Raw genomic sequence first — 14296 nt, 5'->3', positions numbered from 1 at the left:
AATTAGTAAATACATTGTGTCATAATTAATTTTGATCCGTAAATACAATGCATCATGATTAATTTTGATCAAGCCATTTATTAGTTCCAGCTGCTGCAGAAGCAATCAAGCACGTCACACACCCAACTTCATCAACGAGAATAAACCAATGAAAGCTATATCTCACACATCAAAGTGAACTAATAAAAATAATAAAGAATGAGATGAAAAATAGAACAATATACACAAAATTAACAAAAAAACATATTACTATTTCATCTAATTTAATCATCCCTTACTTAAAGATACCTGGAGTATAATTTTCTCCGGAGCTTGATATGCCTCCAGAAAGTGGCAAACATTGACAAATGCCCATTGTTTACTAGCACTATCTTCGCGCTTGAGATGGTTCCAGCCAAATTTGATAAGTTCTTTACGATGGTGAACAAGGTCATTTTGTAGATATTTTAGAAGCAATGTTGCAAGCTGCAAAAGTTCTATCCTTAAAGGCTCGTCATATTCAGCACTAACCTACAAAAGAGAGAAGAATATTCAAAAGTTCAGTTAACCATTTCGTGATATTTTGATGTTTCAACAATGAAAAAAGGATGATACGCTACTGATATTGACACTACCAGATTTTGATAATTGCACTAACTCACCTTTTATTTTATTTTTAAATTAGCTTCAAATAACTTTTTAGGAATTGTAGTAACCTTTGACAGCTGGTTAAATAATAAAAGACAAGTTCAGTTTGTGCAATCATCAAAACATGGTAGTGTGAATATCAGTAGCCTATCAAACATGCAAAAGACATGGAAACACTCAAGCAAGGAACCACCTCTTCCGGAGGATCAAGAAGCCTATCAACAATTGTTTTTATAATAGCAGGGTCAACAACCTCCCAACTTTGGCCATTCTGAAAAGCGTGTGCCAGCATTGGAAGGATAAGCATTTGCATAGCAACAACCAAGTGGTCATGTGCCAGCTGTTTTGATTGGAAGAGATGCAAAAAGTGCAAGAGAAGTGTCTTCTTCATGTTTGGATCATAGCCTTCAGCAACCTGACACCAAGGATAATGACATATATCACACTTCTCTTTTTGGATGACATAGGGTATCCCCACGCCAATTTTTTAGGGCGGGACAGAATCACCCTTACCAACAGAAGAAAAGGGTAACGGTAATATAAAGAAAATTAAACGGGAAAAGTAACAGAGAGTATCAAAGGATGAAACATACCTCAATGATATAAAACTCCTTCAGAAAAGTATAATCAATACGAGTGTGGACCAAGAAAATCGACAGCATATCAAACAGAACATTGACTTCTGATTTATCATGCCGTACGAAGTTAAGGAAACATTTGACAAGCCATTTGCTTTCTTTTACCTGGATTTTTGGATTATATTAAAAGTAGACGTAGGTTTCAAAGCATAGCATGAAAATATATCATACAGAATTATCAAACTAAAGAACAGATAATATAATACAAGATTCAAGCATCTCCCACAAGAAAATTGAGAGAAAAAAAAAAGCAGATCTACTTCTGAAACAGATATAATAACTGGCATTTTTTAAAATCTGAGACGGTTCCCATAAGCAAATTCAGTAAAAAGTGTCCAAAATCTGAGATGCACATTTCATAGGAACGACAAGGTTGGAACAGAACCATATTAATAAATAATCCTATACTTTTGACTTCAAGACTGCACAATTTCCTTTTCTGAGATAATAGCATTAACCAGAACTTGGTTCCTTCTTGAGAAAAAAAAAAAAAAAAAAAACTTGTCCTGCAAAGCTCTGCTTGGTTGCCACTCAACCTCAGAAGATGTTCCATCAGTCAGTTGGGGAGTAGAGAGTACGTCAAATATTAATTAATAGAGATCAGGGTTGAAAATGTGATGTAACCACAAACAGATGCTGACGAGGATTAGACAAGTAAGCCCTATATCCTAAGGTGATCTCTATTTAGTGCTGGTAGAATTTTAGTTTGTACTTTTAACCTTACCGTGAACACAAGTAGGTTTGGTTTCCACAATTGATGAGACAAGGCCCATTTATAGCTAATGTACTTGTAGGGGGGGGGGAAAAGCCTTCCTCTGAAAAGGATGAAACCTAACAATCTATAAAACGGACAATTCAGAAATCAAAGCATACTCTATGAGTAAACTCTTTATGTAAGACCTCAACTAGGCCCAGTGAACTGGAATATACTGAAGAAGTGTGTCCAATCTTGTTACGTCATCCTAAACAATGTATAAAATGACAATACTTAGCATATTGTCAAAAGTAATGAACTGTTAGACACCAATCACTACATACATTTAGTGTTAATAACATGCTAACATATTAACATGTCTTCCAAAGTTCTAAAATAGAATCAAGCAACTGCTATGAATGGATTCCAAATAATTACTTTGCAAGTCATTGGGATCTGATTTAAAGATGAACTCCTCATTGTCAATATCCCATTTAGATTGGATCTACTTAAGATTCTGATCAACCAGATTGTCTAGCATCCCCTTTAGGCACGTCATTGTCAAGATATCATTGTAAGGTGTGATATCCAGATATTTGTTTCCTATTTACTCAAAACATACTGAAACAAGTTACAGAAACATCAACTGCACTATTCCAATGAGAAAATGCAACAACTAAATAGAGACTAAGGGCATCCAATGGTAGGATATTGTGGCAAATTGATCATGGAAAACTACAAAGGTTTTAGATCATAGTCCATTTGCAATTTAAGGACAAAAAAAGAATCCCAAGGGTTAAAAAGATAGCATTGAAGGATGAATTCGACAATAAGACGTGTCCAAAGAATCAACTTAAACTTACTTGCACCAAGCTCAATTCTTGCTCATTTTGTAAACGACTAATTCTTGCAGGAGACTTCCAAACAATTACTAAAGTGTCAAAAACAACACGGTTATTCTGCAACCACTCAGGCATCAATTTAACCATTGCTGAAATTAGGGCAAGCCCCTGAAAATAAGCATCTGAGATGGCACCCAATGATGTAGAAGGCAGGCTCGCAAAACTGTCAGTTTGAGATGCAACATGGCACTCATCACTTATTGAAGAAGCAGGTGGGCTTATAGATCCTTCCACTTTTGGAACGAATTGTGGAAAAACACTTGCAAGTATCTTTTGTGGGGACTTTGCAAGTTCTTCTCTTAAGGGCTGACCGGCATCTGAACATATTATATACATAAACCTGAAACAAAAATAAAAAATGAGAAAAAAAATGTTTTTTGTGCATAAAAATCATTTGGGATCAACTGTAGATTTTTCTTAGTGCCATATTAAGCATACCGCCGGAAATATCTTGGTTCGTTCAATCGCGCAAGGAAATAGTCTACAGCTTCAGTAGCATATCGATTTAAAAATTTAGTAAGCGGAAGGCGATAAGGACTGTTAATTTCACTGTAAAACTGCCCCAGAGGAAGAGCCCCTTCCAAATCCATTGTTAGGGTCACAAGATCGTCTAAGAATTTCCCCGCTGCTTGAGGGAGCAGGTGAAAAAGCTCAATAATAGCTGAATAAAAGAGGATAAAAGTAAGTTATTATAAACACAAAAGTACCAAATGATAGTAAAAAGTCACAGAAACAAATGATACCGGCTGCAATCTTTGGTTCTTCCCCAGGTTTCCAAGCCTTCTGACATTGTGCCAGCTTTTCAGGTTCAAGCCATTTCTTTAGATGCTCCAAAAGCTTACCGCCCAAAGTAACATTAAACCAGTTGGATAAAAGTTCAAGAAGGCGAGCTAAACCTTGCAAAAGAGGCATGGTAAGGCTTTTTGTCTGTGCTAAATTAACTAAAATAGGCCTGAGACTGCTCTGCAGAAGTTCTTTGGGCAACCTTTGCTGCTGAATAACCTAAAGTTCCGTGCGTGAGCAAGTTACTTAACAGGCAAGAAATCATGTTGAAAGAATAAAGAGAACAATTCATTTTCTGCTGTACAAGGTGTTCACTAGTTATGTCCAAAGCCCAACAAAAATCTGCAATTCATGAATATGTCACAAATATTGCCGAGAAATTGAGCTTTCTCACGAGAAAATCGCGTGATTTTGACTAACCGATATAGATACGAGAAATTGATTTTACCACGAGAAATTTGTGGGAAATTGAATTTCTCGCGATTTTATCATGAATTACCACAATAAATTGGGGACTTGACTTTAAAGAATATCTTGATTTTCTCATTTACTCTTAAAATCTCCCAAACACCCTAAAACCTTAGACCTAATCCTAATTTTGGGTTAAAATGTGTATATAATTGATATTTTATATTTTTGAATTATTTTATTTTTACTGTTTTTTCCCAATATAAACCCAAAAGAAAAAAAAAATTTAATATCACCCGAGAAATTCCTAAGAACGATATTTGTGGCATAATCATGATTTGCTTCAGACGGATCTAAATACAAAACGCTCGAGAAACAAACCTGCCGGAGTCCTTCCTTTGCAACAGCAACAATCTCAGGCGTCCGACATGTCAGAGACTTGAAAAACATCGAAATAATCTTTGCACGCAATTCAGAATGATTTGGTGTTTTAAAATCTGCCCAAGCCATTGCTGTACAAAGCAATTCAATGCAAGCTGTCCGAAGTTTGTTTAGAGTCGTAGCAACTTTCGGATTCATAAACTTCACAACCCATACAGTCTCATCTGCCTCAGCTATTTGCAAAGCTTCTTGTAAGAAATTAACTAGCTCCTGAGTCAGCTTAAGGAGAGGGGGCCTTAAGGCCAAGCAATAGTTCAAGGCCATAACTGTCCCAACCTGGATAAGAGAGGGATTAAGTTTCATGATATTTGAAAAACGGAAATATAATGTATTAAGACACAAAAGAAGAGGAATGATAGAATGAAGGGAGCCCTTGCAAAAACCAACTTCAAGGGCGCGCTCATTAGTTAATTTCAGCAAACTGCGTTTATGATGGCACCGAAAAAGTGGATGGGTCCATAAAAAAGTGGAATGGTTTTGAATTTTGCTGAAATTGACAAATGGGGGCACCCTGGAAGCTGGTTTTCGCAAGGGCGCCCTTCATTCTATCATTGCTCACAAAATAAATATAGTGATTGCTAACATATTTTACCTGTTGCTCAACATTTTTGGCCCTGAGTGGCCGGATTATTAGTGGTTGAAGCAAAGGTTGATATAGAGGCTCAAGCAATTCAGATACCTCACTTCCTGTCCTACTAGCCAGAAGTGCCAAACATGATTGCACATGTTTTCTCACGATAATAGATGCATTAGGATTGAACAATTCTGTAGCGAGAAAATCAATTACTCCCTGAAAGCTTTGCCTGCGAGGCTCACTATTTGCTTCATCAACATTATTCACTACACGAAGGACCTGTGTAAGCACTTGACTCGTCTCTTCTTGCTCTTTATTCGCATGTAAAGGAAGCCTTTTAAGAACGTATACCAAACCCCGAACAATTCTGACTTGGAAAAAGCATAAGGTTTCAACGGTGACTTTACCAACCAAAGCCCCAAGTCCCATTACACCTCCAATTTGAGCTTGCCATGTACTCCCATAGCAGCAATGGAGAAGACGAGGCAAAAGCTGCTCAAATACAGGGATACGAACACCTGGGGGTGGTGAATACACAGGATTCATTGACGGACTAGATACCATCATAGGAGTGCCAGGACCTGCCCTTGGAGTAAGTACGCCAGTATGTTTTGATCGAGCAAGGAATAGGAGTATTTCAGCAAACACATTTAAAGCACTAAGGGCGGCCTTAGCATGGTGTCGGTTTTCATCCGCAAGCACATCTACTAATGCATCTAAAAATATCAATGGATCCAACTCCTTCAGGTTCGAACCAGCAATAATTCTTGGTCTGGAATTCATGTTACTAGTTGATGAAAGCATGGGACCCACGAGCTGCCCAGTTGGGATGGAAGAACTAGAGGAAGAATAATCCACATGGAAAATCATGGCAAAGTGGCGGCAAACATTGACAACAAAATCATCCTTGGGGTCTTGCAGATCCGGTTCTGCACTGGCAGCAATTATGGTCATCAAGAGAATCTTAAAAACAGATTTTTCAGCCATAAGTTGAGTCTTTGTCTTGACCCCCAAGTCAACCTGCAAAAGAAAATTCACAATAAGCGTCACTAAAAATAGGATGGTTTAATGGGAATGAAAGAAAAGGCAAGACAGATATATTCACCAAAAAGAAAAGAAAACAGGTCAGTTACATTTACTGATTATTAGACAACAAAGTTTATTAACAAATAATAAACACATCACAGGCTACAGAGACATCAAAAGACGGTCTAAAACCTAGGACTAACATTACATGAGCAAAGAGAGCAAGCCATCTCAATCTGAGACAAAAGTATCATTATAGTCAACACTACTAAACCATGAGAAAGTAACTTCTGCTACTATATTCAGAATACGATACCTGTAGACACATCATAAGCCTCAGCTGGTCTATGTTATGGTGAAAAACTCCACTAACAGATGGTGAAAAACTCCACTAACACATCATGAGCGGACGCGTGCTGTACATTAAGGTTTGAGGTTGGTCGAGCATGATCGGATCAAAAACGTGATTGTTGAGGGAGATTCACTCAATGTGATCCACTAGCTTAGTGGATCCCAGAAACCGCCTTGGAGATTCGATAGTTTCTTTGATGAGATGTTTGACCGGCTGAAATCCTCTCCCACTGATTTGCGTCGATCAGCTAATTCAGCAGCGGACTGACTTGTTAGTCACTAAGGAGTTGTTTACCCTCTATGATTCTCTCCCACCTTAATTCCATGTATCTCTGTTTTGCTTTTGTTATTTTGTATGTCATTGCTCTCCCCTTGCATTGACCATCTCGGCCCACTCTTTTGTTTTTCTCAATAAAATTGGCTACCAAATTTTTTTTTTTTTAAAAACAAGAAGATGTCGTGACTAATTAGAATTACTAGTTTTAAGAATTTACAATGTCATATTTTATTCATGTTTGTATAATATCAAGTTTTTAGAAAATTAATTAATTTTCATTCGAAACTTAAAGAATTTTAAAGTTTTAAATGCACTCTTTTTTTATAAAGAAGATCCATCAACATTATCAAAAGGAGAAAATATTCTTTTAGGAAGAAATAAGTAAGCATACTCTTAATTAAGAGGACACATATAGGAAGCAAATAAGTAAGAATACTCTTAATTAAGAGGAAACTTGTAAGAAGCGTCTAGGAAGCGCTTCCCCTAAATCTGGGAAGCGAGAAGATCTTAGCTTCTGAAGCGAGTTTCACAGGAAGTGAGCTTCCCGTCCAACTAGGAAGTTTCCTGGATAGAAGTTTCCGGTAACTATTTTCAAGACTGATAAGGTGATTAAAAAATAATAGAAGCTTGTTTTAAAGAAATAAGAAAAGCGAATCAAATACTGGATTAAGTTTTTTTAAGTCGTGGCTTTGCCTAAACTGTAATAATAGAGGATACTACCAACATGCATCATTTGAGCAACGCAAAAGAATTCCTTAGAATAATAAAAATTTACACAAGGAAACAAAGGATCCATGACTACTATGCCCCATTAATAAAACAAACATCCATACACCAAGCTTTGCCTCTATGAGCAATGAATAAACTAACCAACTTGCCCAACAGACAGTTGATCAATGATTGGGCCTCTAGTACAGAAGATTACCCCTAACCCCACCAACTCCCTGACGCAGATCAGGTTGTAGAAAAGTTTTATAGGAAAACTTATTCACACAAATGCCAGAAAGGGACATGCAAAACTCTGTTATTGTGACTACACGAGAATTATAAGTGCTAGTGGTCTTTGGGACCATCCAGATGTTTAAAGTCCAGTTTATGTGCATGATTTCATAGGGATTTGTTAGGCTTTTATGGGCATTGTCTTTGTGGGCCCCAATTGCATTTTTCTTTTAATTTGGTGCATGTAATGAAACTATTAGTGGTGGGAATTATTTTCAGGGGCTATTTCTTTGGATTTTCTGTGCCACTTTTACCCAAAAGGGGAGGCTGTTTTGAGTAGTTTTTGAGAGGTAAATGAATCAAGAAAAAGTAGGCCTCATTTCACCCCCTTTCTTATTCAAGAAAAGGGGGGCTTTTAAGGTTTTTTCTCAAAATTAACTTGCGATCAAGACTTTTGGTTGTGTTTTTCATTATATTTGTGGTTTCTTGCACTTGTGCCTGCAACGAATTGGTATCAGAGCGGAGGTTGTCCTTCAACATGCCTCCGAGAAGAAGACCTGGCCGTCATGATGCAGTTCTCAAAGAGATCGGACAAAGGGAAGAAATACCACACTTGAGCAGGCAGGTGTAGATCCAAATTAACCGGATAACCACGTTAGAGAATCGATCCCAGATGAACGATTCTGAAGAGGAGGTAGAACCCTTCCTAAATCTTTTCCATGATCGGGTACAAGGTGTCAGAGAAAGATACAGTAAATCGATACGAGAAAATAACTGTTTGAAGACCGGGTGGAAGATCAACCTTCCAGAATTCCATGGGGGCCTTTCTGTAGAATTCCTGGATTGGGTTTGCAAAGTGGAAAGAATATTGGAGGTGAAAAGAATATTAGAGTTGAAAGAGGTTTCAGAGCACACGAAAACCAAACTTGTGGCTCTTAAATTGATGGGGTGTGCATCCTCTTAGTGGATGCAGAATAGTGGAGGTGAAAAGAATATTAGAGTTGAAAGAGGTTTCAGAGCACACGAAAACCAAACTTGTGGCTCTTAAATTGATGGGGTGTGCATCCTCTTAGTGGATGCAGATGGAACAAATTAGAATTCAACGGCGTGCGCAAAAGATTCAGAGTTGGTAGAAAATTAAAAGGAATATGCATGAGGATTTCCCCCCCTTCAACTATACCCAAACCTTTTATCAGAAACTGCAGAACATGAGGTAGGAGAACAGTTCAACTGAAGATTACACTGAGAAATTTAATCAATTAATCTGTTAAAATTCTCTCCCAAAAAAAGTGCAAAGCAAATAGTGGCAAGGTACATTAGAGGCCTGTGACAAGTATATAACGATGTCCTGAATCTTCACACCATATGGATGATTGCAGAAGCCCATCACAGAACCCTCGTTTTTTAAAAACAATTTACCTGTGGATACGAAAAAATGCGCCAAAAAAATCATGACATGATGGATATCAGTAACAGATCTCCCGTTCGGTTCTAGGCCGTAGAGAGACTCCCCACCACCACCACTCGTCGTGCCCACAGATCGTAAAATCCACATCTGGTATGAATTAAAAGAAGCATATTAACCACAGCGTCACTCGCTTCGACTCTGGGGAGGCCACATAAGGATGGCCAGGAAGGCAATGGTTCACTGACTAACGATGGAGAATGTGAAGGGATGGAGGAAGATCCGGAGCATGACGTCTAGGATGACAATGTAGTTGTACATGGAAACGTGGGTGCATTTTTAGTCTTGCGAAAGGCCATGCTCACTTGCTGACATGACTCAGAAGATTGGTTGGAGTCGAATATTTTTCACATGGTAGCTGGGAAAGTCTGTAAGGTGGTTATTGACCGCAGTATTTGTAAAAAATGCAGTATCCGAGGAGGCTATCATGAAGTTACAACCACCAGTGGAAGAGCATCCTCACCCATACAAGCTATCATGTATGAAACATAGCGTTGAGGAAAGCATAATTAAACGTTGCTTGATTACTTTTCAGTTGGTAAGCGGAATTCCAATAAAGTACGGTGTGATGAGATAAAGATGGATGCATGTCATATTTTATTGTGAAATATGAGGCAATATGATAGGCATCTAATCCACGACAAAAAGAAAAACACACACTTTCTGAAAGCATTATCTGAAAATTATTTTAGTTCCATCAAAAGAGATCAGTTCCAAGCCTCAAGCAGGAGAGCGAACTAAAATCCTTCCTATGAACCAATTCCAAACCAAAATCACAGTGAAGGACATGTTTCTAATACACCGTCTTGACAACATGTTGGATCACTAAGTGGGGCAAACCATTTTTCTAAGGTGGATCTAAAAAGTGGCTACAATCGGATGCACGCACGACATGATGAGTGGAAGGTCGTGTTTAAGACGCAAGAGGATTGTGTTACGCCATTTGGGTTATCTAATGCACTGAGCTCTCTTATATGTGTGATGAACCAACTATTGCAGCCTTTTATAGGATGTTTTATCATGGTTTACATTGATAATATACTGATTTGTAGTTCATGTATTGAGTCTCACGTGCTCCACTTGCTATAGCAATACATTTACAAGTGTCGAAAGGAGTACCGACACGTGCCACTGTCAACACACGTGTCTGCAGTAAATTCAAAGTGTCGGCTAAATCATAGGTTTTAATTGACTTGGTGGGGCGAAACTCAGACTCAAATGAGAACTCTGAGATGCTAAATGAACCCTTCAACTTGGTCCGACCAATGTTGTTATGCATAATCGTGGCCTTTATCTACAGGATCACCTTAGTTGTTTAGTATGATAGTCTCAGTGCTACTCCCATTACTATTGATCCTGTTGTCCATGACCACATAAAATAAATTAAGGTCAAGCATCACTTCTTTTTTCTTTTTGTTGCCTTTTTTTTTTGGAAGAAAGAAATTGATGTCAGTTTTGGGGCTCTTTTTTTAACTCGGAATTTATCTAGGAACCCAAGCCGGCACCTTAAATTTTATTGATATGATAGACGAGTACAAAGAGGGGCACATAGGTTTTGGGGTGAGTTGAAGGACTATTAAAAGTTTCATATGCTCCATTTGAGCTTTATTTAACAGATGATTTAACTATAGAGACTCAAGAAAAGGTCTATCTTCAATGATTTCAAAGAAGGTTGGGTGTTTTTGAAAATACATTCTCCACTTGAGCCGACTGAAATGGAACGAAAATCGAATATGTAAATTTCTTTATTATATGTTACTCTTTTACAGTTAGACCTAACAAGTGATTTTGTGTCAAGACACAAGGGTGTGTACGTGAATTTGATGTGCATTATTACATAAGAACTCAATGAATTTCAGCCATAGCAATAATCAGCCGTGTCTGGCACAATCCAACTTTCACAAAGAGTGTCACCCAAAAAATATTCAAAAATAAGTATCACCCAAAAAACAAAATACAAAATGTGACACACTGTAAAACACGAGACCTGTATAACTCTGTAAAATCACAACAGCTGTATAATTCTCTGAAAATTTGTTCCAAATCAGATTCCTACTGATATGCCAAGAACAGCAGCCTTTTAGGTCCAAGTACTATCAGAAGCATTTTTTTCATTAACCATTACGTCAAATTTTATTTTATTTTTAATGGTTCCATTATATCAAGTATTGACAAAGTAAAAGTAGAAGACGAACCCATTGATTACATAATAAATATTAAAAGAAAAATAGTAGATCTACACCAACCTTCATGTCTGATGTCTCTGTCCGGCGCCGTGAAGGATCGACAGAAGAAACTAACAGTGTTGCCAAAAGTCCGGGGGTCACTCCATCTCCCGTTATATTTCCTCGCAAATTTAGCAAAGACGATAAGCATACGCGGAGAAACTTAAGAGCCTGCTTTCTATAGAAAGCCTCCATGCCACCAGTGTTTTGCATGACAGCAGCAACAGCCAAATAAATGCAGCGATCCAAGGGCACCAAAAACGGAGTAGATGGCTCAAATGTAAGAATAAGACGAAGCCCATGCTCAGGGTTCTCTTTGCACTCAAGTGCAAGAGGCTCTTTAAGAAAGCGTCTATTACGACCACCTAACTTACCAAGGAGTTGTAAAGCTTTCGCACCCCAAGGATAAGGGGTGGGCCTTAAGTGAGACCATAAAGCTAAAATCACCTCAGACATAACATTTGCCATGCTTGGTTCCAAGAAATCAGGATTAAGACTGTCAATCCAGAACTCAAGTGTCCTTAGACCTAAAGCGACTAGGTCATCACTTCCTTTCAAGGCCAAAACTAAAGGCTTCATCAGACGAGGAAGATGAGGAAGCAATGAACTTAAGCGAGCAGGTAAGGTTAGGGAAAGCTCAAGAACAAGGTCCCTCATATCTTCACCGGTGGGCCCCTCAACCATAGAAAGCAACATATTCAGACAAGGTTGCAGCGAAGGTATTAAATCTCGCAACAAAAGTTCAAACTTGCCTCCATGGAGTGATCGGAACATTGTGCGAAGAAGTTGCATAAATCCAAGTGGCTTGTCTACCTCAATAGCATTTTTCATGCAAACTTCCATAATAACAGATACATGGGGCTGCAAAATACGTTCGCAATCTGAAGGAGCCTTAGCAACAGCAACAAATAAGAACCGAAAAAGCTGTAAAACAAGCTTTGCAGCAGGCACATCGGGGTTCTTTAGAACATCAAGTTTGCTGCTCACAAGGAAATTGACCAAAACATCTGAAAAGGGCTTTAGAACCTTAGGGGCTTGAAGGAGGGTAGAAAATATGTGAAGTAACTGAGTGTTGTTAATCATGCACTCAAAAAGTTCTGGCATGCACATAGAAAACATGTCCATAAGGTCCCGAGGTTCCATTATAGCTAAAATCTGAGAAAAAAGATGCAGCATTTCCCTCTCCTCGTCTTTTTCTTTAAAGAGCGCTAAGCAATGAACACCACTCTTCAGAACACCGGAAGCTTTCCGAACCTATCAGAATCAAGGGCAACCTTAGATAAATGACACTGGGACATGGTTTTAAATTTTGGCCAAAATTTCGGATTTCGGTTGGGACCAACACCGAAACCACCCAAATCCAAAATTTTGGCCGAAATTTTGGAAATTTTGGGAAAATGTAATTTATTAAAGTTTTTTCTGAAATTTCGGCAAAATAATGGAATTTGCTTTTGTACCGAATTTGGGCCGAAATTTCAGTATTTCGGCCAAAATTTCGGTTTCCGCTATGTCCAAAATCAAAATTTTAAACCTTGCCCATAAATCAGTAACCATCAGCTTAAGTGGCACAAATAAATTGTAGAGTACCTCATCTTCACGCATTCCCTTAAAGACTGGTGGAAGAGGCACATTAGATGACGAAGAAGCCTGCGCTTGTGGATGTGTTGCATGTGATGGCGGCGAAACCTGAACCATAGGAAGGGTAACTGTATGAGATGAAGGTGGTGAAACCTGCATCTGACTATCTGAGTAAGTGCTAAATTAGATGATCGTGGAACCTGTGCTCGTGGTAGATGGGCGTGGGTGATGCTCCAAATTATTGTCTTCATTCCTGCAGGAAATACAAACAGCTGATTATTGAATACCTAGAAAACCTTACTGCTACACAATTTTCATTCAATTAGAGGCAACTGGTCCAATTGAAGAAGGATAGTACCGTGGCATAGTGCCCATCCTAACTGAAAGGGTATCCCTTCAGTGTAAAAACTTTAAAATTCTCACGAAGAAAAAAAAACGAAACATAGGGAACTAAGCTTTGACCAAGTGCTGTATTTGGGTCGAAATAAATAAAAATGTAATCAAATCTTTAAAAGTCAAGAACCCAACTTGAAAACACCTAACACATCATCCTACGAAGTTCTTATACAAAAATATAAAAACTTACATTAAAAAAAGCATTGATCCATCCAACAAGTCCATGATCGGCTTGCCATTTTAAGCAACAAAAAACTCCCAGACCATCACCATTGAATCAGAATACTAATTATCCCAACATATTTTCTTTCTTATTCTATTTCTTTCATTTTTTTTCTACTTGTGATTGGTAAGAGGGGAAATCAAAATCAGCAGCTCACCCTGCGAGCATTCCAGGAAAAATACAACATTTACAATGACATAATCATCCAACTTGCTTTTTACATAGCTGACAAAAAGAAGTGACTTCTAAGTTCTAACCAAAAATGTCGAACTTCTGAAAATTACAGTTGATAAAGGACAATATTGGCCTCAATCTGGAAGAGACACTAGAAACATAGAACTCCTCATTACTTGGAGCTGCAAAATTAAGAGGTACCAAAATTTCCAACAAAATGCACAAAGGAGGAACTCTTTATTACCCATCACCAAAGTCTTAATCAGATGTTTACAATCACTGACTTCCTTTGAATGCTCCATCGGGGCCTGCACATTTAGAACTGCCTGCAATGAAATAGATCTGAGCTGAGGACAAAGAAAGCAATCAAATACATCTAAGATAAAATGCACAAAAGAACTATTCTCACAGTGGTTAACAAATTTATTTCTAAACACAATTCCCATTCAACCAGACAAATTATAATGTGGTATTGGAATATGTTAATACTCTCTGTGGAACTTTCAATAGTTCCATGTCTTGGTTGGGAGCCAAAGCAAAGAAAATGATAATAAAAGCAATGATGACATCATACA

The 14296-nt window shown here is 38.0% G+C and overlaps 1 protein-coding gene across 2 annotated transcripts in view; it reads right to left on the bottom strand.

The window, feature by feature from the left end:
* LOC143864410 (uncharacterized) overlaps positions 1–14296 on the bottom strand; it is a 47163-nt gene that overhangs the window by 21616 nt on the left and 11251 nt on the right. Inside the window, exons 9-20 of one of the 2 annotated variants that reach the window (XM_077375344.1) lie at positions 13966–14047; positions 13129–13181; positions 12938–13036; positions 11372–12604; positions 5086–6087; positions 4434–4769; positions 3605–3863; positions 3300–3522; positions 2823–3201; positions 1221–1370; positions 821–1042; positions 289–510 (exon numbers count right to left, since the gene is read on the bottom strand). In XM_077375344.1, coding sequence (XP_077231459.1) covers positions 289–510; positions 821–1042; positions 1221–1370; positions 2823–3201; positions 3300–3522; positions 3605–3863; positions 4434–4769; positions 5086–6087; positions 11372–12604; positions 12938–13036; positions 13129–13181; positions 13966–14047 — 4260 coding nt within the window. The remainder of the gene's footprint in view (positions 1–288; positions 511–820; positions 1043–1220; positions 1371–2822; positions 3202–3299; positions 3523–3604; positions 3864–4433; positions 4770–5085; positions 6088–11371; positions 12605–12937; positions 13037–13128; positions 13182–13965; positions 14048–14296) is intronic. The other variant, XM_077375346.1, reaches the window with a different exon arrangement.

Source organism: Tasmannia lanceolata, unplaced genomic scaffold (genome assembly GCF_043159265.1).
Source record: "Tasmannia lanceolata isolate RefF3 unplaced genomic scaffold, GAP_Taslan_0.1 ptg000048l, whole genome shotgun sequence".
NCBI classification, from domain to species: domain Eukaryota; kingdom Viridiplantae; phylum Streptophyta; class Magnoliopsida; order Canellales; family Winteraceae; genus Tasmannia; species Tasmannia lanceolata.
This window is presented reverse-complemented; position numbering and strand designations above follow the sequence as displayed.